This window comes from Megascapheus bottae, chromosome 6 (genome assembly GCF_031878675.1).
Source record: "Megascapheus bottae isolate mThoBot1 chromosome 6, mThoBot2.hap1, whole genome shotgun sequence".
Classification (NCBI taxonomy): domain Eukaryota; kingdom Metazoa; phylum Chordata; class Mammalia; order Rodentia; family Geomyidae; genus Megascapheus; species Megascapheus bottae.
The window spans coordinates 73240514-73267956 of record NC_143514.1 but is presented as its reverse complement, the minus strand read 5'-3'; the positions used below and the strand labels follow the sequence as shown (position 1 = coordinate 73267956).

The following is a 27443-nucleotide window of genomic DNA, read 5'->3' as shown; positions in this document are numbered from 1 at the left end:
ACTCACAGCCATATCCACTACCCAAGGCATTGTCTTTTAAGATGAAGAGCTGGGGGCCGGGAATGTGGCTTTCGTGAAGCCCTTAGTTCGATTCCCCAGTACCACATACACAGAAGAAGCCAGAGGTGGCCCTGTGGCTCAAGTGGAAGAGTGCGAGCCTTGAGACAGTGCCCAGTCCCTGAGCTCAGGCCCCAGGACGGAGGGAAAAAAAGGTACCGACTGGATTTGGTCGTTGATGGCTTTGCCATTTGTGGCGGGAACTCCAGGGAATGAATGAGGGAATGAATGAGGAGGCAACACGCGAATAACGAAGTGAAGGAATGAATACATCTCGTGTCTTCCACCTACCCCGCTGGCAAGCAGCTTCAAGGTCAGGGGCGCCAAGCGCCTCCAGGCAACCTGTCACCTTGACGACCCAAACCGGAAGGGACGGGCCCAGCATGTAATCTCGCGAGATCTAGGAAACAGGCCTTCCGGGCCTGCAGGGAAGGCCGGCTCTCGCGAGACTTGCCGGGAGTCAAAGCGCGGGGGCCGGCCGTGAGGAAAAGAGCTGGAGCTGCGGGTGGGGAACATGTCGGAGTCTGACCTCGGCAAGAAGTGGGACCGGTGCTTGGCGGATACGGTCGTGAAGATAGGTAGGGGCTTCTCACCCTCGGCTCGCTGCGTCCGGAGCCGGGGACCCGCTCGGGGTCAGCCTGCGGCCTGCCGCGTCGCCCCTGGCCGACAGGTCACAGGGGTGGTGGGGATCCGGGCCGCGGAGCCCCGAGGGCCCTGGGACGCCGAGGCGGCTGTCGGGGGAGGCGGCTCGGGGTGGCCGGTGACGGGAGAGCCGCCGCCGCAGCCCCCCGGACTCCCACTAGGGATGTCCGCCGCCGCCCCCGGGCCACCCGGGACCCTCCTCGTCCCCGGGCGGGCAGCGTGGCGCCTTCTCTGCAGGTCACTTTGCCCCCCCAAGTTGAAACAGCCACCTCGGTAAGGCGGCCCCTGCCGGGCTGCGCTGTGAGGTGCTGTCATTCTGGACTTGTCACCTCGTCTGTCGGAATCAGGGTAGCCTGGCTCCTGAAATCGGAGACAGTGGTGACCATCTCCAGGGAGAATCGGCCCTGGGAAGGAAGAGCCCGGCTACTTTAAAGTTCTCATCGTAATTTAAGGTTGTCTTTTTTTTTTTTTTCCTAAAACACGTCTTGGGGGTGACGCGACACATTATGAAGTCATTCTATGGTTGCCTGGGGCTCCAGTAAGGAGTGGAGGAGAGAGGAGGAAACTCAATTATTGAGCCTGTTCTAAATGTCTGGGCTGTGTGAGAAACTTACTTACCTGATAAACTGCTTCTCATTAATAATCCCTTTACACGTTGTGGACAGTCAGGTGAAGGAATTTGCCCAGGTCACACTTGCTAGTAAATGACAGTGTGAAGAATTTAACCCAGGTTTACTGGCTCCACGCCCTGTGCTCTTTCTCCTGTATTAAATTTGATTACCTGAATTTGGTATATATCAAGCCTTGCACTTACGGCTTGGGTACTGTTCCTGAACTTATTTGCTCAAGGCCAGTGTTCTGCCAATCGAGCCACAGCTTTTTGGTGGTTAGTACAAGATGAGTTTCATGAACTTTCCTGCCAGGGCTGTCTTTAAACTGTGATCCCCAGATCTTCTCAGTCTCTTGGTAGCTAGGATTACATTTGTGAACCACTGGCACCCAGTCAGAAAACTATTTTATATATATATATATATATATATACATATAGTTTTTAGGATATTTAAAAAAGATATAGGATTATGTCCTTGAATGAAACATAACTGAGAAAGTTGTAAGGTCTATGAATCAGAAATTTTTTCTGATTTATTCATTGCTATACTTTCAGCCTTTAGAAGTGTATAATTGTTGGAGTGAAATCAGTAAATGAAATTAATTTATTGAAGTGGGCACAATAGCTCAGTCCTGTAATTCTAGCTATTCAGGAGGCAGAGACCTGAGGATTGAGGTTCAAAGTTCAAAGTCAGCCCAGGCACTAAAGACTGGGAGACTTTTTTTTTTTTTGGTGGATCTTGGGACTTGAACTCTGGGCCTGGGCACTGTCCCTGAGCTCTTCAGCTCAAGGTTACCACCCTACCCCTTGAGCCAAGCCCCACTTCCCATTTTCTAGAAGTTTATTGGCAATAAGAGTCTCAGGTCCTTTTGTGCCCTGGCTGGCTTTGAACTTTGATCCTCAGATCTCAGCCTCCTGAGTAGCTAGGATGACAGGCCTGAGCCTCCAGCACCAGACCTTCCACCAGCATTTTATTTCATTGGGGGATATAAATTACTGTCAATAGATGTTAATAAAGTAGTGTTAGGAATGTATTAAAGTAATCAAATGAAGAACACTTCTGCATTTAAGCAAGTGGTGGTGTTTGGGTTAAGCATTCGTACCAGAGCCTTACTACAGGAAATTAAAAGGATGAAGAACATTACATTTTATGAATGGCATGTTCCATTAGCTTTATGTGAGTATGTCATTTAATGGGTTTTACTAATTTCATGGATTTATTTAGTTTTTACCAGATTTTTGGAATATTCTGGTTTTCTTTCTTCAGAAAGAAAATACTGCTGGGCGCCAGTGGCTCATGCTTGTAATCCTAGCTACTCAGGAGGCTGAGATCTGAGGATCATGGTTCAAAGCTAACCTAGTCACAAAAGTTCGAGAGACAACGAGAAAACTGGAAGCGGTGCTGTGGTTCAAGTGGTAGGGTGGTAGCCTTGAGCTGAAGAGCTCAAGGACAGTGCCCAGGCCCAGAGTTCAAGCCAGTGACCTACAAAAGAGAGGGGGGGGGGACAACTGTGTTGTTTATTTGAAAGAAAGGACTGTACTGTTTATTATTATTATTATTTTTTTTTTTTTTTTGCCAGTCCTGGGGCTTGAATTCAGGGACTGAGCACTGCCCTTGTGCTTTTTCCAGGCTAGCACTCTACCACTTGAGCCACAATACCACTTCTAGCTTTTTGTATGTATGTGGTACTGAGGAATCAAACCCAGGTCTTTGTGTATGCTAGGCAAGCACTCTACCACTAGGCCAAACCCCAGCTCTGTTTATTTTCTTTATGTATAAGGTAATCTGTCCTGTCGTACCTACAGTCAGGAATAAGTCACTTTTTTTGGGTGGGGGTCGTTTGTGGGACTTGAATCCAAATGTAGCAAGAGGCATTGCTTGAAGCCCACATGTGCTGTGTGCACACACACACATTTTGATTAAAAATTTTGTCTGATTGTGGACATGATAGGGAAACTGAAGGAAGGGATGACAGTTTCCAAAAAAGAAATGTAATGTACTCATTACTTGAAATTGTGAAAGAGGCCATCAGACAAAGACAGAAAAAGAGAGCATGTCAGTGGCATTTGTTTTTTAAAGACTCAGTTCATCTGTTAGACATGCCTAACCACAGAGCCTTGATGGCTCAGCAATGATTGCCTCTTTTTTGTCATTGCTGGTTTTGGGGCTTGAACTCAGGGCCTAATCCCTGTCCCTGAGCTCTTCAGCTCAAGGCTACCACTCTACCCCTGGAGCTACAGCACCTCTGCCGGTTTTCTGTTGGTTAATTTGAGATTAGAGACTCACATACAGGGCTGGATTTTGATCTGTGATCCTTAGATCTCAGACTCCTGAGTAGCTAGGATTACAGGCCTGAGCCACCATGCCTGGCTATGATCGCCTCTTGGTACCTGCTTGGAACTGATTTGGCTCCATTTCATCACAATACCCATCAGGTAGAACTGCAACACTTCAGAGGATTTGGTGTTTATTGGCTCGACTTTGAAGTTAATAAATGTCGTTTGTTTTTTTTTTGGGCCAGTCCTGGACTTGAACTCAGGGCCTGAACACTGTCCTTGGGCTTTCCTTAAGGCTAATGCTCTACCACTTGAACCACAGCACCACTTCCGGCTTTTTCTATGTGTATGGTACCTAGGAATCCAATCTAGGTCTTCATGCATGCTAGGCAAGCACTCTATCACTAGGCCCAACTCCCAGCCTGAAGTTAGTAAATGTTCTGTTGTGTTGGTAACCATATTTGGTTTGTGTTGTCCATTTCTAAATAATGTGGGAAATCGTTCTCCATTTGTGGCAGAAGTATGAATAATTGAACCCTGATCCTGCTGGAGAGGGAGTTTCTGTTAATCTTACTGAATAATGTAATTAGGCACTATACAGAATTTGAAAACATTAGATTTTTGTTCTGGTTGTGGTTTTATGCTTTCCTAAAATGTGGCCTAAAACAGTTTATTAGTAAATATTCTGATTTGCTTTCTTTGGCAAGTGAATTTCAGTATTCACTCTATGTAAAAATGAAAATATTTATGAAAGTTGTTTGGTGCAGTAATATTTTTACTGCGGGCCATTGACCCCCTAGTGAAATAGTAGTACATTTCTAAATTGAATCCTGTTTATTTAAAGGCCGGAGGAAAACAGAAAGCTAATTGAATGCTCATTATTATACCACCAAGTTTAATGCATGCATATATCATCCCTTAACTCAATGAGGAAGTTTATAGATTTTCTCTTTCTTTCTTTCTTTGTGTCTCTCTCGCTCTCTCTCTCTCTCTCTCTCTCTCTCTCTCTCTCTCTCTCTCTCTCTCTCTCTCTTTCTTTCTTTCTTTCTTTGCCAACCCTGGGGCTTGAACTCAGGGTCTGGGCACTGTCACTGTCCTTGAGCTTTCTCAAAGCTACTGTTCTACTACTTGAGTCACAGCAGCACTTGTGGCTTTTTCCATGTATGTGGTACTGAAGAATTGAACCCAGGGCTTTATGCATGCTGGGCAAGCACTCTACCACTAGGCTAAGCTCCCAGCCCAAGAATCTCTCTGTCCTGTCTTTCTTTCCCTCTCTGTCTCGCTCTCCCTCTCCCACTCTCCCTCCCTCCCTCTTTCCCTTACTCTCCCTCTGTCTGTTTCTCTCTCTCCCTCTGTCTGTCTCTTCTGTCTCTACTTTTTTTTGGTCAGTTGCAGTCTTAAACTCTGAGCCTGGGTGCTTTCCCTGAATGTTCAACTCAAGGCTAGAGCTCTACAATTTGAGCCAGATCACCACTTCTGGTTTTCTGGTGTTTAATTGGAGATAAGAATTGCACAGATGTTAGTGCCAGGGCTGGCTTTGAACTGTGATCCCTCAGATCTCAGCATCCTGAGCAGCTAGGATTACAGGTGTGAGCCAATGGGCCCAGCATTGGTCAAAAGGTTTTCTTTACCTCTTTTTTTTTTTTTTTTGCCAGTCCTGGAACATGAACTCAGGGCCTGGGCACTGTCCTTGGGCTTTTTCCAGGCTAGAGCTCTACCATTTGAGCCACAGCACCACGTCTAGTTTTTTCTATGTATGTGGTAACTGAGGAATCAAACCTGGGTCTTTGTGCAGGCTAGGCAAATACTTTACCACTCGGTCAAACTCCAGGCCCCAGTCGAAGGTATTTTTAAGAACAAAGGTGGGGCCAGGTGTCAGCGGGTCACTTCTGTAATTCTAGCTGCCTGGGCTAGCTTTGAACTGCAATCTCAGCTCTCTGCCTCCTGAATAGGTAGAATTACAGGCATGACCCACCAGGGCATGGCTCTAGAATCTTTTTTCTAGCAAGAAAAAGATGTAGAAATTGAGAAGCTATTACCTTTTTTTATGCAGAAGGAACCCCAGGTCTTCTGCTCTGCCACTCACTCCTGGCTTAGTCAATGGTATTATTTTCTATGTATGTGATATGGAGAAATCGAACCCCATCCTTCGTATATGCTAAAAAGCACTGTACCACAACAGTAGGCCAAATTCCTAGCCCCAGTCAAGAGTGCTGTCCCTGAGCTCTTCAGCTCAAAGCTACCACCCTACCCCTGGAGCCACAGCCCCACTTCTCCTTTTCTAGTGATTAATTGGAGATAAGAGTCTCACAGTTTATACTGCTGGGGCTGGCTTTGAACCTTGGTCCGCAGATCTCAGCCTCCTAAGTAGCTAGGATTACAGGTGTGAACCACCATGCCCAGCATTGGTCAAAGGTATTTTTAAGAACAAAGATATGGTCAGGCATTGGTGGGTCACCCCTGTAATCCTAGCTACTCAGGAGACTGAGCTCTGAGGATCTCGGTTCAAAGCCAGCCTGGACTTGAAGGTACAGGAGACTCTTATCTCCAAATAACCACAAGAAAGTGAGAAGTGGTGCTGTGTCTCAGTGAGGTAGATTGATAGCCTTGAGCTGAAGAACTCAGAGACAGTGTCCAGGCCGGAAGTATAAATCCCACAACCAACCAACCAAAAAAAAAAAACCTAAGTTGGGGGACTTACATTACCTAATTTTAAGACTTAAGCTACAAGATAATGTGGTATTGTAGAAGGGATATACACATTAATATTTATATATATGTTATATATATTATTTATTTATTTTTGCCAGTTCTGGGGCTTGAACTCAGGGCCTGAGCACTATCCTTGGACTTTCTCAATGCTAAAGCTCTATCACTTGAGCCACAGCACCGCTTCCAGCTTTTCTATGTATGTGGTACTGAGGAATAGAACCTAGGTCTTTGTGCATGCTAGGCAAGCACTCTACCACTAGGCCACACTCCCAGCCCAATATATTATATATATATCAGTACTATATAATCCAGAAAATAGTCCCATAAGTATATAGTCTATTTATGTTCTGCAAAGGTAATTTAATGGCATAAGAAAAATCTTTTCAAGAAATTGTACTAGAGCCGGTGTTATGGCTCACACCTGTAATCTTAGCTACTCAGGAGGCTGAGATCTGAGGATTGAGTTTCAAAGCCAGCCTGGACACTAAAGAACCTGAGACTCATCTCCAGTTAATGACTAGAAAAGGGGAAGTAGAGCTGTGGCTTAGCCATGGGGCGGTAGCCTTAAGCTGAAGAGCCTCAGGAACAATGCCCAGGCCCAGAGTTCAAGCCCAATGACCCACCCCACAGCCCCTCCCCATAAAAAAAAAAAAAGGGAAAGGAAAGAAAAAGAAAGTGTAATAGAATTAATAGAATTACTGGGTATACATGTAGAGACAAAATGTACCTCACAGAAAGAATCATCGACCTGAACATAAAACCTGGAAGTATTCTTACCACCTGAGCCATGACCCCCCAGGCCAAATCGTATACTTGAAATGGTAGGGTTTATTATTGCACATAAACTATGCCTCAAAAGTTATTTAAATCATATTTGTATTTATATATTAGACAATGAATGAAAAGTGAGCAAAGAACTTTTTAAAAACTTGTTTTTTAAGAAGGATGCTGGACAAGGAGAACTCCAACACTGGATGTAGAAGTGGCAGTGCCGATACTTGGAGAACTGGCCTCAGCATACTAGAGAAAGCCTCCTCTGAACCTTGGGGCCCAGCCAGTCCATGCACAGTGGAGGTGCATGCTGGGACTCTAGAGCTCCCAAAGCACTGTTCACGATGGCATTAGCTGGGCTCTGCCCAGTGCTTGTCACTAGGATGGATTTGTGAATGGTGTTGTCTCTGTTTAGTGACATTTATTATGATAGTGTTAACAAACTATTCCCAGTAGTGTGTGCACCTTGTGACTCCTTTCCAGAAAGTTGAGAACTGGCCAAACAATGTTGTTACAACGCACAAGTAGAGAGTTTCAGGGAGGCTCTTAACACAGGTGTGCTGATTTGTGGAAATACATGGAGAGGTTCATTTTCTGTATGAGGGAAGTGTTTGTAAAAGGCCTGCACCTGTCACAGACAGGGGTGTCACTGTAAGGCGAGGAATCCAGCTGTAGAGCACTGTAATGGATAAGCCCATGCCTTTTGCACACCTGAGTGCTAAACAACAAAATCACACCGACTCTAGGGAAGAACACTGCCTGGTCTGGCCCATCATTATTAACCTCAAGCTTTTCTTTTCTTGCCAGTCCTGGGGCATGAACTCAGGGCTTGAATGCTGTCCTTGGCTTTCTCAAGGCTAGAGCTCTACCACTTGAGCCACAGCACCACTTCCAGCTTTTTTCTACATATATGGTAGGGAGGAATCAAACCTGGGTCTTTGTGCATGCTAGGCAAGCATTCTTCCACTAGGCCAAACTTCTGGCCCTTGATCTTAATTGAAGATAATACACAAATGGGAAATTTCTGCTAAAAAATTACTTTGATCCAGCTGTGTTATGTAGCATGCCAATAAAGTGGATGTTTCTTCAAACTTGCCACCAGCTGTGGAATAAAAAATTCAAGCATTGGCATGAATTAAAGGAAGTTTCTATAGGACAGGTTATCAGGACTTGCTAGGGTAGATGTAATGTCCCATCTTTGTGGCCCTTGGCCAGCCCATTTGAATAGGCTCTGAGAAGGTGTGGAGTGTGGTTTCACATGTCCCTTAGGATCCTTTAGAAGTCAGCAGAAGGTATGGAGGAAAACAAGAGGGAGGGCTGGGCAAATGGATTTTTAAAGTCAGGGATCCAGTCCCCAGCCAGAAGAGAAGCTCTACATTGATATGTTTTATATGTTTGCTTTCTGTGAAAAATTGTATTTGGAAAGTAAATTTTCATTCCTTGGGGGTGAGGGGTAGGGATGGGAAGAGCTAAGAGCACTAATCTATCTCAGAATTCTCACTGTACATTAGAAACTGATCCTGGAGAGGTCTCCTCCTTTAGGAGGATTTCTTTAGACCTCTTTGTTTTGCCTCCTGGGTTTATTCACTCCTCAGGATCTCATGTACTCAGCACATGCCTTGGACATCCACACCACTGGTTGTTACTTAGGGGCGTGGTAGGCTTTAGGTGAGGTTAGGTGCTAGGGATTTCGTCCCTAGCACATCTGAAAGAAGAGGAGAAGGAGGAGATGGAAATGATTATCTGTATGCTCCAGAGACCATCCTTAACTAAAAGATGACAGTTTGTACTCTGTAACTTGAGGGAGTTTCTAGAATATGTATATAAAGTAGGATGCAGTTCAGGAGGCAGGGTCTACATACTACTTGGCTCCTCAAATAGCAACTGATGATTGGATGTGCTGGACTGCTGTAAGAGGTGTCTATAGAGGACAGGTTTTCACTGCTGAGTTGGATGGGTGGAAACAAATTCCTGCTATAAGGATGAAGGAAGTAGGGTAGTCATGTCCTCTAGCTGGAAATCCAGTGTGCAACAGTGGAAGGAAATGAGTTATTGGCCTCTCTGGCCCTCAGTTTCTTCTCTGGGATGCTAATCTGTTCATGGTCCCACCTCAACCCAAGTGTGAAACTAGGGTTTGAACTGAGGGTCTCATAACTTGCTAGGCAGGGGCTCTATGTTTGAATCACACCTCCTTTTTGCTTGCTTGCTTGCTCTTGCTCTTTCCTTCTCCTGCTCCTCTTTTTTTTTTTTGTCAGTCGTGGGGATTGAACTTCAGGTCTGGATTCTGTCCCTGACTCTTCAGCTCAAGGCCAGTACTCTACCACTTGAACCATAGCACCACTTCTGGTTTCCTGGTGGTTAATTAGAGATAAGAGTCTCACAGGGGTGGGGCCCAGTAGTTTGGACTAGTGCTAGAGTGCTTGCCTAGCATGCACAAAGACCCAGGTTCGATTCCTTAGTACTACATACATAGAAAAATCCAGAAGTGGTGCTGTGGCTCAAGTGGTAGAGCTTCTAGCTTTGAGAAAGCCCAAGGACATTGCTCAAGCCCTGCGTTCAAGCCCCAGAATTGGGGGGGGGAAAAAAATCTCATGGACTTTTGAGCCCAGTCTGGCTTAAACTGTGATTCTTAGATCTTAGCCTCCTGAGTAGCTAGGATTTACAGGCATGAACCACCAACCCACCAGCACCTGCCTTTTTAGTCTACCACTAGACCAAAATACTTGAAGCAAGTATTTTAGGTTGAAGCCACTGTACCTGGATGCTTGCTTTTATTTTATTTTTATTTTTTTAAGGTTGGGTTTCACTATACTGCCCAGGCTGGCCTGGGACACATGGGCTTAAGCGATTCTTATGCCTAAACCACCCAAGGGGTGGGATTACAGGTTTTCCTTGCCCCCTCCTCTGTGTTCTATCTCTGGCCTCCATTCAAAGTTCCACCTCTTTTCCACAAGAACTGTACGCATATAATTACCTAGGACTGGGGCACAGCTGGTGAATGACCATGCCCTCTTCACTGGAGTCAAGCCCGTCTGCCGCACTTCTTCCCAGTTTTCAAAGTGAACATTACATGTGCCACTGCTCAGTACCATGCTCAAGGAAAAATTCCCTAGTGCTTTCTACTTAATCAAGGCTGACAAATGATGATCAAGCTAATATGTGTAAAGATGAAATTTCTTAGTGTTTGTTTCCATTAAACTTTTCATTTGAATCAGAGGATGGGTAGATAACTACAGTATTGTATTAAGAGGTGCTTTAACCTTTGTAAGAAGGCAAATCTGGCTACTGACAGGATAAGGAGGAGCTAGAGATGGTGGAGATGTGTAGACTGAAGGAAGTTGCTGGAAAATACCATTTTGAGTAGAAGTTAGGCCTTAGCCAGTATACAGAAATATTTTTTGGCTTGCTTTATTGATTTCTCATTGATGCTAAGTAATGTCAGGCTTTTGTTACCATTGCTGATCAATAACCATGTGGGCTGCATTATTACAAAGTACCCACAGCATAGGGAGATACTTCAGAAAGATAGGGTGTCCTGCTTTGCAGGAAAACCCCTGCCTTGCTGGCCTCCAGGCTTAGCCCTTGGCATAGGACATAGTGATAACTTTGCTGTCAGCCAAGGTTTGAGTGCTGTCCTGCATGTGTATGCTGTAAATCACTTAACTCTGGGATAGAATCATAATAAACCCATAAATGGTGCTACCCAAAATGTCATGTGAGCCTTTAATTGTGTTTATTCCGCCTCTTTCTTTTCCAACCTCTCTTTAGTAACTAATCTTCAAGCTTCTTCTCATTTTCCTACATACTATGCCCACATGGGAATTAGTTATTTTCAGTAAAATGTCCACATCCATGTTTCTTGTTTTATGCATTCTTGCAAGTTGTATGGCTGTCAGGATTCTGAATGTGGAGTCATGTCTGTACACCCTCATTTAAAATGCCCCTTCTGTGAGCCCAGCCTTACTTGAAGCACAGTACACCAGTAATGACTTCCACATTCGCCTGCCCTATCTTCCTTCTGCTGACTGGTTTGCTTGTTCTGATCAGAATACTGGTAATTGATGGTCACCCCAGAAATTTCTACAGATGTTCCAGCCTCTGTCAAGTCTGGATGGCCACAGGAAGGTTAAGGTCTTGTAAAATAGCCACCTTCTTAGTCTGTTTCCTACAGGCCCTGCAGCAATATTGACTTTTGAGAAGCTGACTAGCCAGCTATATTTGCCATCCCCAGATCTTTGGTCTGGCACACTTTCCTGGTTAATTCACATGACTTGGCATCTCGGCCCAGACACCTGGAGTAATCTGTCTTTGCCTCAAAGGATTAAGTAACATACTTTGGAACTGACTTGTAACTTTTTTTTTTCCTCATAAGTTGGGCCCTGAGCATCTTTCATAAATCAGGAATGTTTCTTGGAAATGTAATTCTCACTAAACTCAGTCCCAAGTGTATTTTTCTATAAAAGCACATTCTTGTTTGTTCTGTCATAATGGATGCATTTGATGGTTGTAATTGCATTGATAGAAACAGGATTAAACAGGAAAGCAGTCTTGTTATTGAGAGGTCAATTAGATTTGATCTATTTCAAAGCATAAGTACAGCTCTATTAAACATAAGACAACCCTAGGGAAACCTTTATTGCATTTACAACAGTGGTCTAGAATCCCAAATTTTTAAATTAATATTTATTTTGTCGGTTATGGGACTTGAACTCTGGGCCTAGGCATCATCAGCTCTTCAGCTCAAGGCTACCACCCTACTCCTTGGGCTGCAGTGCCACTTCAGTTTTCTGGTGGTTAATTGGAGATAAGAGTCTCATGGACTGGGGCCGGGAGTTTGGCCTAGTGGTAGAGTGCTTGTCTAGCATGCACGAAGACCTGGGTTCGATTCCTCAGCACCACCCGAAGTGGTGCTGAGGCTCAAGTGGTAGAGCTCTAGTCTTCAGAAAGTCCAGGGACACTGCTCAGGCCCTGAGTTAAAGCCCAGGACTGGGGGGTGGGAATGGGGGAGGGGGAGGGGTCTCATGGACTTTAGTGCCCAGGTTAGCTTTGAGCCATGATCCTCAGAACTCAGAATCCTGAGTAGTTAGGATTACAGGCGAGAGCCACCCGGGATTTAGCCCCGCTGAAATCGCCTATTTTTAACACACACACACACACCCCTCTATACCTGATTTATTCCAATAAACAGATGCTTAACAACAGTGAAATACAGCTGACTGCTCAGAGCAGGGGAATGGGGTTTTGGATTTGGCTGTGGCTCACCCACATTGTGATCCCCTATTCAAGCCAGTAAGTTGTGCTTTTAAGACAGGATTAACTATTGTACATTTGATGCTTTTGGAGTTCTGTCAGGGAAATGACAGAACTTAATATTGAACTAGAGCACTAGAGCCTTAACATTTCCTTAAAACAGGGATGATGTAAAGTTGTGTTCACTGTGTGTCTGAGCAGGTTGAAGTGGACCAGGTTAAATAATTGGCTAGGGGTCAGAAAGCCAGCTGCTCAGGATGACTTGCTCTGGGTCTCAAAGCCTGCTGCTTAAGGCTGGAGCCAGGGTGGCCCCCAGGGTCTTCTTGCTGGTATGTATACTGAAGCTTTTCCACTGGGTTTTGTAAGCTTTGTTTCTTTTTTCTTTATTTTTGGTCAGTCTTGGGGCTTGAACTCTAGGCCTGGACATTGTCCCCGAGTTCTTCAGCTCAAGTCCCTACCCCTGGAGCCACAGTGCCACTTCTGGTTTTCTAGTGGTTAATTGGAAATAAGAGTCTCATTGACTTTAGTGCCCAGGCTGGCTTTGAACTACAATCCTCAGATCTCAGCCTCCAGAGTAGCTAGGATTCATTTAACAATGAAGAAGCTTATGTTACCCAAGACTAATATTTTAAAAGACTTCATAGAAATTCCTGCAACTTCTCATTTACAAATTGGCAGATCATCAGTATGCTATTTAAGCATATTTGATGTGTTATACAGAATAAAATAGAATTGCTGTTAACTCATGAGTTAATTTTTGGATTAAAATTTAGCCCTGGTACAATATGAGTGTGGCTGGTGCAATAGCCCACCTGCATAGTAATTTTGAAGCCCTGAGTTCAAACTCCAGTGCCACCCACCTTAACAAATTCATTAAAATTCCAAAAGTCACAGTAAAAAAAAAAAAAGCAAACTCAGCACATGTATATATAATTAATAATGACTGTATAGCAAATTGTTGGGAGTTGGGTGCCAGTGCCTTCATGCCTATAATCCTAGCTACTCAGGAGACTGAGATCTGAGGATCACCGTTCAAAGCGATGTGTGCAGGAAAAGCTGTCACTCTTATCTCTAACTACTAAGATCACCAGAAGTGGATCTATGGCTCAAGTGGAAGAGCATGCTAGCTTTGAGCACAAAAGCTCAAGGACAGAGTTCAAGCCAAAAAAAAAAGTTGTTGGTAAATTGAAGGGTCTTCTTTTTTTCTGTTTCTGTTTTTCCTTCTGGTTGTGGGGCTTGCACTCTGGGCTTGGGTGCTGTCCCTTTACTCTTCAGCTCAAGGCTAGCACTCTACCCTTGGACCCACAGTGCCACTTTCTGTTTTCTAGCACTGTCCTTGGATTTTCTCAAGGATAGAGCTCTACCACTTGAGCCACAGTACTACTTCCAGCTTTTTCTGTGTATGTGGTAGTGATGTATTGAACCTTTTTTTTTTTTTTTTTTTTGCCAGTCCTGGGCTTGAGCTCAGGGCCTGAGCACTGTCCTTGGACTTTCTCAAGGCTAGGGCTCTACCACTTGAGCCACAGCACACTTCTGGCTTTTTCTATGTATGTGGTACTGAGGAATTGAACCCAGGTCTTTGTGCATGCTAGGCAAGCACTCTACCACTAGGCCAAACTCCCGACAGGGATCATTTCTTTTTGAACGAATTTGTGTCACCTGCTGCTGGTTTCTTACTTTTGTAATCCTAGCTACTCAGGAGGCTGAGATCTGAGGATTGAGGATTGTGGTTCAAAACCAGCCCAGGCACTAAATTCCACGAGACTCTTTTTTTTTTTTTTGCCGGGCTTGGGCTTGTGGCCTGAGCACTGTCCTTGGACTTTCTCAACCCTAGCACTCTACCACTTGAGCTTCAGCACCACTTCTGGCTTTTTGCTATATATGTGGGGTACCGAGGAATCGAACCCAGGTCTTCGTGCATGCTAGGCAAGCACTCTACTACTAGGCCAAACTCCCGCCCCCCACAAACTCTTATCTCCAGTTAATCACCAGAAAACTGGAAGTTGTAGTGTGTCTCAAGCAGTGGAGCACTAGCCTTGAACTGAAAAGCTCAGGGACAATGCCCTGGCCCAGAAGAAGGAGGAGGAGGAGGAGGAGGAGGAGGAGGAGGAGGAGGAGGAGGAGGAAAGAAGAAGAGAAAAAGAATGAAAAATAAAAAGAAAAAGGCTGGGAATGTGGCTTAGTGGTAGGGAACTTGCCTGGCATGCATAAAGTCCTGGGTTTGATTCCTTACTACCACATAAACAGGCCAGAAGTGGCACTGTGGCTCAAGTGGCAGAGTGCTAGTCTTGAGCAAAAGAAACTCAGGGACAGTGCCCAGGCTCTGAGTTCAAGCCCAGGACTGCCAAGAAGGAAAAGGGGAGCGCGTGTGTGTGTGTGTGTGTGTGTGTGTGTGTGTGTGTGTGTGTGTGTGTGTGTGTGTGTGTGTGTGTGTGTGCGCGCGCGCGTGCGCGCACACGCGTGTGTATGAATTTGTGCCAATACTCTTTTTTTTTCCAAAAGAGATGGCTACAGAGAGTGGGCCCTGTGCCTGATGTCAATTCCATATGGTCCTCTGTTGTAGATTTTCTTTACCCTCCTGCCCCTGACAGCTAGACTTTGCCATTAGGAAGACATGGACTTGTAATCAGGCATTTCTTTAGGGGTATTTGTCATTGCAGACAGCATGGATTTCTGAGAACATGCTTGATATAGGGAAGGCAAAGTTATATAAACTGTATTCATAGTTAAATATTTGCTTCCAGGGGAAGGTGAAAAATCCTTTGTACTTTTTCCTTTGGCTTTTTCCTCCAGAAGAGCTTGTCGTGCAACAACAAGAAAAAGTGGCCACAGGCAGTGAAAACTCCTCTTTCCACGTTGGTTTGTTTTTACTGTAAGACAAACCTTTCATGTTTCATTGTTATAAAGTTTAAAACTGGCCTAGAGGTGCCAGTCTTTAGTGGAAACAGCTGCAGAATTGATGTCTCTGGTCAGGTGGGACTTTCTTTGAAGCAACATGTTGCCTGTTAAAAGAGAATTGAGCGTGTGACAACTTGAATCTGTAAAACTAATCAGGGCTCCCATTGTGCATCTGTCTTAAGTAACTGAGATAACTAACTTTAAGTAAAACATTGCAACTAAACATCATCTTTTGAATTACTTCTTTCTTTCTCTGTTCCTTTCTTCTTCTCTTTTGCCAGTCCTGGGGACTGAAATTCAGGGCCAGGCACAGTGCCTTGGATACACAATATGTAACTTTCGGCTTTTTCTGAGTATGTAGTACCGAAGAATTGAACCCAGGGCTTTGTGCATGTTAGGCGAACACTCTACCACTAGGCTATACTCCTGGCCCTGAATTACTCTTTTCTGAAGAGAGTGTCTTGTTGTGTCTTAAAAACATGGAAATAACAAAAACACTCCTAAGACTTGAAGGTATAAGAGTACCATCTAATGAAGAGCACAGGGCACATTTCTTGACTATGGTTGGTATGGATTATAATTTTATGTTGCAGATACATGCCATTAGTAGGTGTGAGTGAGCATATATCTGAACACTAGAGATGATCTTTTTGATTGAGTGAGGCTGTAACCATGGGCTTAGCAGGCTTAGCATCAGTTTTGGTCTCCTACAAGGAAAAGCTGAGCATCAGAGAGCTCTCTGTCCTTGGGGGAAAATAGAAGAGACAAGCATGGAGTCAGAGTAACAAGAAAAATGCTGAAATATTTTCCTTTTGGGCTTTTGATTTTGTTGCCAAAAAAATTGCCTCCAGATGGAGAAGAGCAAAAGCTCTGATTGTAAGCCATTATGTTTTTACTGGCCTGCCTCCTCATCCCGTTGCCTGGTTTGGAATCTGAAAGCCAGTCCAAATCCTTTACCTCATTTTCTAGTACCAATTTACTGACTTACTCATCTTCCAGCTGCAAGGGGCGAGGCAAGTTGCCTTGAAATTGAGCCCTCTGCCATTTTATAAACTGAGCAATAGCAGATCCTTAGCCATGGAGGATCAATAGCATTGGCTCTGGTTTCTGAGTTCTTGAGTCATTCGGACTAAGTAGAACTGTTCCTGTGATGTGTGTAGTAGGAATAATCTGGAAGAGAATGTGAACAAGCCATGTAGGTTTTGTGGAGACTTGTTAACACACTGGTTGCTGAACATTGTGGGCTGTTTGACAGGGAGCACAGTTCGTGTTTTGAGGGCACCTTACTTTACTGCCTCCTTCATTTCTCTTGGGAGGTAGTCGCAGGTAGGATTGGGAGTGGAGGGATAATTCCCGCCAGAGGTCAGTACCCTCCGAGGAATAGGTGCTAAACTTGTGTGGTTGCTGTGGAAACAGTGCTGTAGAAGCCTGGCAGGCTTGAGCCCACCTTTTTTGTTGTTGTTGGTCCTGGGGCTTGAACTCTGTGCCTGGGCGTTGTCCCTGAGCTCTTTAGTTCAAGGCTACTTACTTACCTCTTGAGTCACAGCTCCACTTTCAGTTTTCTAGGAAGTCAATAATTTGAGATAAGAGTTGTATGGTCTTTAGTTCCCAGGCTGGCTTTGAACCTCTATCCTCAGATCTCAGCCTCCTGAGTAGCTAGGAGTACAAGTGTGAGCCATCGGCTTAAGTCCACCTTATTCCCTATAAGTCATATGCATTTGTGCTTGGGCAAGTGTGATTCCGTAGAAGGTGGTTTGATTTAAAAGATTTTTTTTTTTTTTTTTTTTGCCAGTTGTGGGCTTGAGCTCAGGGCCTGAGCACTGTCTTTGGACTTTCTCAAGGTTAGAACTCTACCACAAGAGCCTCAGCACCATTTCTGGCTTTTTCTATGTATGTGGTACTGAGGAATCGAACCCGGGTCCTCATGCCTGCTAGGCAAACACTCTACCACTAGGCCAAACTCCTGGCCCTAATTTAAAAGATTTTTTTAGTGGAAATTATTGGATGGGGATACCTAGTGATTTTCAGATCCCCCCCTTTTTTTGGCCAGTCTGGGAGCTTGAATTCAGGGCGTGAACACTGCACTATACTTGGGATTTTCTCAAGGCTAGCGCTCTGCCACTTGAGCCACAGCACCACTTCTGGCTTAGTCTGTGTATGTGGTACCAAAAAATTGAACCCAGGTTTTTATGCATGCTAGACAAGCACTCTACCAAACTCCCAGCCCCTCAGATACCCCATTTTAAAGTTTGGCATCAAAACATTATGTGAGGGGCTGGGAGCATGGGTTTCTAGTAGAGTGCTTGCTTAGCATGCACGAAGACCCGGTTTCATTTCCTCAGTATTCCTTGAGGAATGTCCAAGGACAGTGCTTAGGCCCTGAGTCCAAGCCCCAGGATTGGCAAAACAAAAGCAGTATGTGATACTTGATGAAGTAATGTTTTATTATTATTTTTTTGCCAGTCCTGGGACATGAACTCAAGGCTTGGGCACTGTCCTTAAGCTTTCTCAAGGCTAGTGCCCTACACCTGGACTGAGGAATTGAACCCAGGGCTTTGTGCATGCTAGGTAAGCACTCACTCTATCACTAGGCTACACGCCAGGTCAAGTAATGAATTTTAAATAAAATTCCTGTTTATATAGGATACACATAACTATGTCATGTAATTAGGGAATATCTTCCCAGAAATTCCTCTTCAGGCTGTTTCATCATAGTGTGAGTGTTAGAGTACCCACACAATCCAAGATGGTGTGCTAATGCACACCTGGAATACTGAGTGTATACTGTTGCCAACTACAAACCTGGACAACATGGTACTGTATTGAATACTACAAATAGTATAACACATGACAAGTAGTTATTTAGTATCTAAATATCTATACACAAAGAAGTACCAGTAAAAATACAGCATGAAAGGTAAAAGGCATATTCCTCTCTAGGGCATTTAGCAAGAATAGAATACAGGACTGTAGGTTGCCCCTGTGGGAGTCTACAAGGTGGGGGTGAGTGTGCTGGTCTGGGTGGTTTGGGGCACCTCTGCAGATTTCATGAACACTGCACACAGGCTACACTGAATTTGTTTATTTTATTGATTTATTCGTTTTGCCATTATTGGAGCTTGAACTCAAGGCCTAGGCACTGTCCTTAGACACTTTTTGCTCAAGATTAGTGCTCCACCACTTGAGCCACGGCGCCACTTACAGCTTTTTCTGTGTATGAGGTTCCGGAGAATTGAATCCAGGGCTTTATGCATGCGAGGCAAACACTTTACCACTTGGCCAGACTCCTGGCCCTGAATTTATTTTTATTCTCTATTAATAAATTAACCTTGCCAGGAGTAGAAGTACAGTCAAATATAAGACTGCCATGTTTCCTGGACACCAGTGGTTCACACTTGTAATCTTAGTTACTTAGGAGGCTTTGAGACTCTTATTGCCAGTGCACCAGCACAAAGTCCAAAGAGGCGGTATAGTTCAAGTGGTCAAGTACTATCTAGCCTTGATCAAAAACCACCTAGGGGGGCGGGGAGTTTGGCCTAGTGGTAGAGTGCTTGCCTAGCATGCATGAAGACCCAGGTTTGATTCCTCGGTACCACATACGTAGCAAAAAGCCAGAAGTGGTGCTGTGGCTCAAGTGGTAGAGCCCTAGCCTTGAGAAAATCCAGGGACAGTGCCCAGGCCCTGAGCCCAAGCCCAGGACTGGCAAAAAAAAAAAACCACCTAGGTCCTGAGTTCAAGCCCCAATACCAGTGTGTGTACGTACACACACAGATAAGATAAATTAATCTTATTTTAACTTTTGGACTCTTGAAATTATACTTAGCTTAAAATACAAACACATTGGCTGGGTACAGTAACTCATGCCAGTAATCCTAGCTACTCAGGAGGCTGAGTCTGAGGATCACAGTTCAAAGCCAGCCTGATATGAAAATCTGTGTGACTCTTATCTCCAATTAACCACTAGGAAACTTGAGAAGTGGGGCTGTGGCTCCAGGGGTAGGGCAGTAGTAGCCTTAAGCTGAAGAGCTTAGAGACAGTGCCCTCGCCTGGAGTTCCAGCCCCATGATGAACAAAAAATAAAATATAAACATTTGTATATAGCTATACTAAAGTTTATTTTTGTTTTGTCAGTGCTGGGATTTGAACTCAGGGCTAGTGCTTACCGGGTAAGTTTTCTATGGCTAAGCCCTACATTCAGCCTCCTAACATTTTTTTTTTTCCTATTCCAGAATACATTTTCTGTTAATAACTCAGGTGAGAACTGAGCATGGTGGCTTACATTTGAAATTCTAGCTACTCAGGAGGTGGAGATTAGAAGGATTGTCTATTGTCTGAGGCCAGCTTGGGCCCGAAGGATTTTTTTGGTTTGTGCCAGTCCTGGGGATTAAACCCAGGGCCTGGGCACTGAGTTTCTTTTGCTCAAGGCTAGCACTCTACCACTAGAGCCAAAGCTTCATTTCCAGCTTTTTCTGTTTATTGGTACTGAAGAATTGAACTCAGGGCTTTGTGCATGCTAGGCAACACTGTACCACTAAGCCCTAGTTAGGCTATCCTCTTATCACTTGAGTCATAGCTCCATAGTTTTTTTTTTTTTTTTTTTTTTGCCAGTCCTGGGCCTTGAGCTCAGGGCCTGAGCACTGTCTTTGGGCTTTCTCGAGGCTAGAACTCTACCACAGCACCACTTCTGGCTTTTTTTCTATGTATGTGGTACCGAAGAATTGAACCTGGGTCTCTGTGCATGTGCTAACACTCTACCACTAGGCCAGACTCCTTGCCTGCTCCATATCTTTTTAATTAGAGATAAGAATCTGTTGGAGATTTCTCTCCTGGACTGGATTTGATCCACTATCATTAGATCTCAGCCTCCTGAGTAGGGAGGATTACAGTTGTGTCTGGCTAGACCAATTTTTTTTTGGGGGGGGGGGTGTCATGGAGGCTTGAACTCTGACCTTAGTGCCATCACCCTACCCCTGAGCCACAGCCCCACTTCTGTTTTCCAATGATTAATTGGAGATAAGAGTCTCATAGCTTTGTATTGCTTGGGCTGGCTTTGAACTGTGATCTTCAGATCTAAGCCTCCTGAGTAACTAGGATTATAGGCGTTAGCCACTGCACCAGGATTAGACCAAACATTTTTGTTGTTGTTGTTGTTGTTGTTGTTTTGTCCTGGGATTTGAACTCAGGGTTTGAGTGCTGTCCTTGGGCTTTCTCAAGGCTAGAGTTCTAATACTTACACTTTGAGCAACAGCACTACTTCCAGCTTTTTTTTTTTTTTTTTTCTATGTATGTGGTACCAAGGAATTGAACCCTGGTCTTTGTGCATGCTAGGCAAGCACTCCACCACTAGGCCAAAATCCCAGCCCAACCAAAAGTTTTTGAGAGCTCATTTCAACCAATAACAACCTGGACATATTGGTACACCTATCATCCTAGTTATGTGGGAAGTATAAATAGGGACACGACACCTTCCAGGCTGACCTTGGCGAAAGGTTAGAGGTATGGGGCAAAGCAGTAGAGCATCTGCCCTGAGTTCAAACCACAGTATTGCCAAAAATATAAAAATGAAAGCTAAGATACGCACGCACGCACGCACGCGTTAACCTAGGCTGCACAAAGTCATACTGGTATGCCTTCTCCACTGGCAGGTCCCCAGGGAAACAAAGCTGAAGCAGTTTCCTCCCCTGATAACAGTACCCCCTGAACCCTGCACCCCCTCAGTTCTTCTCAAGGGAGGGGCATTCTTTCCAGAAACATGCCCAGGGTAGATTGCTTACTTTGTTTCTCTTTTTATCAGAGCTTTTCTTGTAAGCAGATACTGTACCATGAACATTCCTCTGTGTTAATGAAAACCTTTTGGTGTTTGGGGAGGAGGGACCACATGTTTTTGGTCTTTCTGCAGCTGCTTGTTGAGTCTACAGAAGCCTCTGCTGGGTGCTGTGACTTTGCTGGGGTGCTTTCCCTCCCACCCCTTCACACACCCCACTCCTCCATGTGCTTTCCCACCCTGGTCCTGCTTCCTTGCTGTTAAGACATTGAGATGCTATTGGGTCTCTCATTGACTGGTGTTACCTCACACACACAAACTTGTACTTACTAGGGCCACATATGTATGGTACAAGTGAAATCAGAAATCATTGGTGTAAATAGCATTACTACTTTCTATAGACTGATACCAACTGTATTATACATAGATTGTTGGAATCAAAAAATGTAGATTAGAGGCTGGTAATGTGGCTTAGTGGTAGAGTCTAGCATGTACAAATTTCTGGATTCCATTCCTCAGTACCACATACACAGAAAAGGTCAAAAGTGGTACCTATGGCTCAAGTGGTAAAGCATTAGCCTTGAGAAAGCTCAAGGACAGTGCCCAGTCCCCGAATTCAACCTCCAGCACCGGAGTCGGAGGGTGGGGGGGAAGCCAGGCGTGCACTGGCTCATGCTTGTAATCCCAGCTACTCAGGAGGCTGAGAATCAAGGTTCAAAGCCAGCCTGGCCACTAAAAAAGTCAAGTGAGACTCTTATCTCCAATTAACCACCAGAAAACCAGAAGTGGCATTGTGGCTCAAGGAGTAGGGTGGTAGCTTTAAGCTGAAGAGCTCTGGGACAATGCTCAGGCTCAGAGTTCAAGACCCAGGACCACCAAAAAAAAAAAAAGGGGGGGGAAAAATGTAACAGTAGTTCCAGTGTATATCACATTTACAATAACAATTAAAATGTCGATTAGCTTGCTTGTTCATGGTGCAGTTTTCTTTAGCTGACAGGTCACCTTGATTGAGGAGTTGAAGAGTATGTTGAAGTTCTACAGGGCGTTATCCTGAAACCATGTTTAGAAAGAGAAGAACCTCTCTCTGTCTCTCTCTGTCTCTCTGTCTCTCTCTCTCTCTGTCTGTCTGTCTGTCTGTCTCTCTCTCTCTCTCCCCCTCCCTCCCTCCCTCCCTCCCTCCCTCCCTCCCTCTCTCCCTCTCCCTCCCCCTCCCCCTCTCTCCCTCCCTCCCTTCCTTCTGTCTCCTCCTTTCTCCCTCTTTCCTACTTTCCCCCACTCTTTCCTCCTTTCTCCCCCTCTCTTTCTCTCCTTCTTCCCAGATTTACTTTTTTTTTTTTTTTTTTTTTTTACTGCTAGGGAGCAAACCCCAGGGATTCACACAGTAGGCAGGTGCTACTAATTATTCCTACATCCTCAGCCCAGCAAGAAGAAACTTAAAGTTTCATTAGCACAAATTTGAACCCCCTTTTTAAAATCCCAGCATTTAGGTGGTTGAGGCAGGAAAATAAAGTTGAGTCTAGCCTAGACTATATGGTAAGGACCAGGTCTCAATAACAACAACAACAACGACAAAAATCTCACAAAGAAAATGATAAAATGGGGGAAAACAAGATGAGACAAAGGACAAAGAATGACCAATGTAGTATCAATATTCACAAGACAGTATGTTGGAAATGAACTTTACAGCTTGGGAAGGTATGGGGAGAGGGAAAGTAGGAGAAAGACATGGTAATAGGATGCTCAAGAAGTAATGTACTCAGCGGGTGCAGTGGCTCATGCCTGTAATCCTAGCTACTCAGGAGGCTGAGATCTGGGGATCATGGTTCAAAGCGAGCTGGACAATACAAAGCTGCCCAGAGACTCTTATCTAATTAATCACTAGAAAACAGGAAGTGGGATTGTGGCTCAAGGTTAGGGCGATAGCCTTGAGCTGAAGAGCTCAGGGACAGCGCCCAGGCCAGAGTTCAAGCTCCATGACCACCCTGCCCCCTCCCCAAAAAAGATACTCACTGTCTTACAGCTGTACCTGTAACCTATCTATACACCATCCTGACAATAAAATAAAATTAAATGATAATGCAGGTGGTGTATGAACTTAGTAGAAATTGTGAGTTAGCATGTCAAATACCACGGCTTGTCATCTTGATAAAAATGAGAATTTGGTCTTTAAAGCAACACCTACAACAAAAACTAGTCCTTTCTCCACACTTTATGTAAACTTTGTTTTAAAATGAGGTGTTGGTAGGACTGAAGAGCAAGGGTAAAGTACTTGCCTAGCATATAGAAGGCCCTTAGTGGAGGACCCAACGTACTGTGACAGGTAGTGGAGGCAGGTAAGGGATTACTTTCCACATTTGGGGCTTTTGAGTGTTGTTTACACTGTCTACTCACAGTGATGTGTGTGATAGTGCAGCCTTGAAAACTGTTTTGGAACACTCCTTTGTATCTCCTTGCAAATGGTGGTTAGCACTGAAAGCACAGAGTGGCACAAGAAGGTCTGCTGTCATTTTCTTGCTGCTTGGGCCATGGTATTCTTACGTGAGATGGGCAGGCAGAAAGCTCTTTGCCAAAAGTGCAGGAGGGTTTAGAACAGGTTCCTGGCTTGCTCTCTAACCCCTACCCTTGCACCCTATGACTTGTCTAGACAGAATGATAGAGAATGAAGCTCTTATTTCCTTTGTGGGTGGGGGGACCAAAGACAAGTACAAAGCCTGCTCCAATGTGAAAGGTAAGAAGTGGAAAAGTCAGCTGCCAGATTATTGGGGTGTGTGGGCGAGGGGGAATCATCTGTTCACACTTAAGAAATATTAACTTTATCTTTTTGTCAGATTACAATTATGCAACTTAGCATTTCTTCTCTGTTTTTGCAGGTACTGGTTTGGGACTAGGAGTTGTTTTCTCACTTACCTTCTTTAAAAGTAAGTGTCATTGCCACTTTTTAGCCTAATGTCTGTGCTAGGCGCCTCTAGACTGAACCGTGGGGTTCAGTCAACCACTAGAAAATGGGGTGGGTATCTTCATTGTTTCCCCTGGGCACTGAGTCGGTACCCAGTACCTTAAATATGACGTTATTCCAATGATTCATTGTGCACAGGCTGCATGCTTAACTATTTCTAATTAATTATCCTTTTTTTTCCCTAAGGAACTTGAAAATTAGAGCCTTCCTGATAATAAAAACAAGTATGTCAGAAAAACACATACTTCTTGACCAGTTGGCTATTTTAATCAAAGAGCAGGCAGTCTCTTATTTTGCAGAAAAACTTCTAAAGTTTGTGTATTGAGAAGGAACTGAAGGGGTCATTTTGACCTGTTGCCATAAGGACCTGATAAAGGCTCCATGATTAGAGAGCTGTAAACCCCATGATTTGCAATAACCAAAGTATGTAAATATTGAGGACATTCATAACAATGGTTGAGATTCAAGTAGCTTACTGCAAAATTAAGAAATAGTTTAGCTGAGAGGATGGTTAAAAGTGGTAGAGACTAAATTGAAGCACCATTTCCTCAGACTTAGTATGGAGACACTTAATAAGCAGTTGCCAAGTGAAGTTTGCAGCACTGCCTAGTGACTTCTGTGGAAACATACTTAAGGGTCCTCTAATTCCTCCCTATCGCGTCTTTGTTATTTTGTCCACAGGAAGAACGTGGCCATTAGCCTTTGGTTCTGGCATGGGATTTGGGATGGCCTACTCCAACTGTCAGCACGATTTCCAGTCTCCATATCTTCTACATGGAAAATATGTCAAGGTACGTACAGAATCTCTCTTGTAGGAGAAAAACGTTCCTAAGGTCCTAAAAAATTGTTTAGAGTAACATATAGAACTGAGTGCAAAGAATTGAAGCTGCTCATAGAATTGTTTTTGTGCCTGCAGTCATCCACACGTGTCAGCCTGCTGGAATTACATTTTCTGCACAGACCAAGCCAAGTAGTAGAAATATCCTAGAAGCATTTCTAGCTTCAGACCTCAGAGTGTCCTGTAAATGTTGCTCATGTACTGAGGCTAAACCTGAAGACTGCTAGAATGCAATGGTTATTCTTTATTTTGCCCTTTTAAGTGGTTGTGAGACAAGGGCTAGAACCTGGTACCTGATGCTTTGCTCATTGGCTGGTGCTCTACTAACTGAGCCATGCTTCTATACCCCCGCCCCCCTTTAACTGAAGAAGGTAGTGTTAAGTCCTGTGTGATTATGCCGATGTCCTTGGCTATGGGTAGATTTTTTTTTTTTTTGCCAGTCCTGGGCTTGAGCTCAGGGCCTGAGCACTGTTCTTGGACTTTCTCAAGGCTAGAGCTCTACCACTTGAGCCTCAGCATCATTTCCGGCTTTTTTCTATGTATGTGGTACCAAGGAATCGAACCCGGGTCTTCGTACATGCTAGGCAAGCACTCTACCTCTAGGCCAAACTCCCAGCCCTATGGGTAGATTTTTGATGAGGCAAACTAGTTGAAAAAGGACTGCTGAGTGTTGCATTCTTCCTGAACTTTCCATGTGTGGCAGCCTTTCCCTTGCTTGACATTATTGGCTGCCATGGGCTTAAGTGACACTTCAAGGGAGGCTGGTGCTCAGGGACTGAGGTGACATTTGTTGCTCTATTCCTGGGCTTAAGACATTGTAGAACATAGGCCGGGAGAGTCCAAGGACAGTGCTCAAGCCCTGAGCCCAAGCCCAGGACTGGCAAAAAAATAAAAAAATAAATAAAAAATAAAAAATAAAAAAGACATTGTAGAACAGAGTGAGAAAGTGAATTGAGTAATACATTATGTGTGAGTGGTAGAGGCTTGGGCTTGGTCAGGCCTAATCTTTATAGCAGCCCATGAACTCCAGTCACTATATGCATAGTCTATTCTACTCCCAGGTTTCCCTTGAGCTAGAATCTCTACCAGCTGGGCCTGGAGGCCCTGCCACTTGCTTCCTATGGCACCAGGATTATTTTGCTTCGTGCTTCCTTTTCCTGTCCATAAACTGAGGGCAGTAATTTCTCCTATGGGTTGTTGTTGTTGTGGGGTAGGAATGTGGGCATTGTAGCCAGGTTATTGGGCATGTTGACCACCTGCTGTACCCTCAGCTACATTGACAACGCCTCCCTGTAAGGTTGTGGTCAGGACTCGATGTAAAAATGTGTTTAAATTGTAAGGTGCTGTGTGAGTAGAGACATTGGTTATTATAGTTGACCAGCCCCCCCCCCCCCCAAAAAAAAAAGTGATTGACTTGTCTGTCCATTGTTCTATCATAGTAACAAGTAGAGCAGAAAATGTAGCACAAATGCATGCCCTAATTTGGTCAAGAGCTATAGCCACAGGGTCACCAACTCTCAAGAGACATGTCCCACCACAGCTGCACAGCCTCTACTTTAGAATCTGCTGCCCAGCACCCAGTCAGTGTATGTGCTGGAAGCGTGGGTGTGGAGACATTGACACTGGTGACGGTGCTGAGGCAGGGCTGAGGTGAGCAGTGGGGCAGTGTGGGGACAGGAGTGACTGCATGGCACCAGGCTGCTGGGAGTTCACCCCGACTCTTTCCTGGCAAATCCTGAGGAGAACAGAAAGGAGCTCGGAGAGAGCCCTGGGGTCTTTTCTCTGTTGAGTGTGTTTCCATTGTTCTGTGCTGAGTTGTCATGGATAATGGCTCAGAGGTGATTATGTGCATATTATGTATTTAATAGCTGGGAGTTGCTGTGGAAAATATTGTTACATTTTTTTTACAGCCTTGTGCACATTGCTCCAGAATGGCCTTGTAACTTCATTTGAACTTGAGTCTGTGCCGGGATGTTGTCATCTCTACTCTGAGGGGGAGAAAACCACACGCTAGGCTTCACCAGCCTCAGGGTAGCTGCTGTGTCCTAATGAACATCCTAGGGGCTTCAGCTTCTCCCTCCGGCCCTCCAGCCCAGTGTGAGAGGCCTGCTTGTCCTCATTCAGCAGTGAGAAAACTGAATTGCTGAGAGACTTGTGGAGGCGATGTGATTAGGAGGGAGGCGATGTGGTTAGTGGGTTGCTGGGTCAAGGGAGGCTCTGTCCTCGCCTGTGATCTTAGCTGGTTTCAGGAATATGGCTGTGGGGACTGCTTGACCTGCTTGGGAGCCTTTCCCACCCTCTCCCTGGAAACTGGGGAGCTAGGTGGGTAGACGCTGTCCACTGGTGAGGCACTTCACAGCAGGAGGTGCGGTCAGGCTGGGCTCCAGGAGCCTCTCTAACCCGGGTACCCTTGCCTCTCAGGAGCAGGAGCAGTGACTGCACGGAGAAGAGAACACCCTCGCAGGAGGAAGAGTTGAGTTTGTTCCTCAGGAATACTGAAGTGCCCCGGAGCGAGCTGACATCCCTCTGTCATCATGCTGTTGGCTATGTTTTAACTCCAGCACACCATTTGTGTATTTGAAACCAAGTCTGTTTCTCGTTTTGTATTTTATCTCTGGAAATTGTAAGGAGGTGGTCTTCAGAGAAATAAACTAAGCAAAAATGGGAA

At 44.8% G+C, this 27443-nt stretch overlaps 1 protein-coding gene across 1 annotated transcript; it reads left to right on the top strand.

Moving 5' to 3' along the window:
• The first annotated feature begins 476 nt into the window (after positions 1–476).
• On the top strand, positions 477–27443 carry Micos10 (mitochondrial contact site and cristae organizing system subunit 10). The gene is made up of 4 exons (XM_090335695.1): positions 477–635; positions 23852–23899; positions 24619–24728; positions 27197–27443. The coding sequence occupies exons 1-4, from the start codon at positions 572–574 to the stop codon at positions 27209–27211; spliced, it is 237 nt and encodes a 78-aa protein (XP_090191821.1). The 5' UTR covers positions 477–571; the 3' UTR covers positions 27212–27443.

Coding starts and splice junctions, on each gene's coding strand:
- Micos10 (XM_090335695.1), top strand. CDS start 572: ATGTCGGAGTCTGACCTCGGCAAGAAGTGGGACCGGTGCTTGGCGGAT. Junction 636..23,851: donor GGATACGGTCGTGAAGATAG/GTAGGGGCTTCT, acceptor CTGTTTTTGCAG/GTACTGGTTTGGGACTAGGA. Junction 23,900..24,618: donor CTCACTTACCTTCTTTAAAA/GTAAGTGTCATT, acceptor TTTTGTCCACAG/GAAGAACGTGGCCATTAGCC.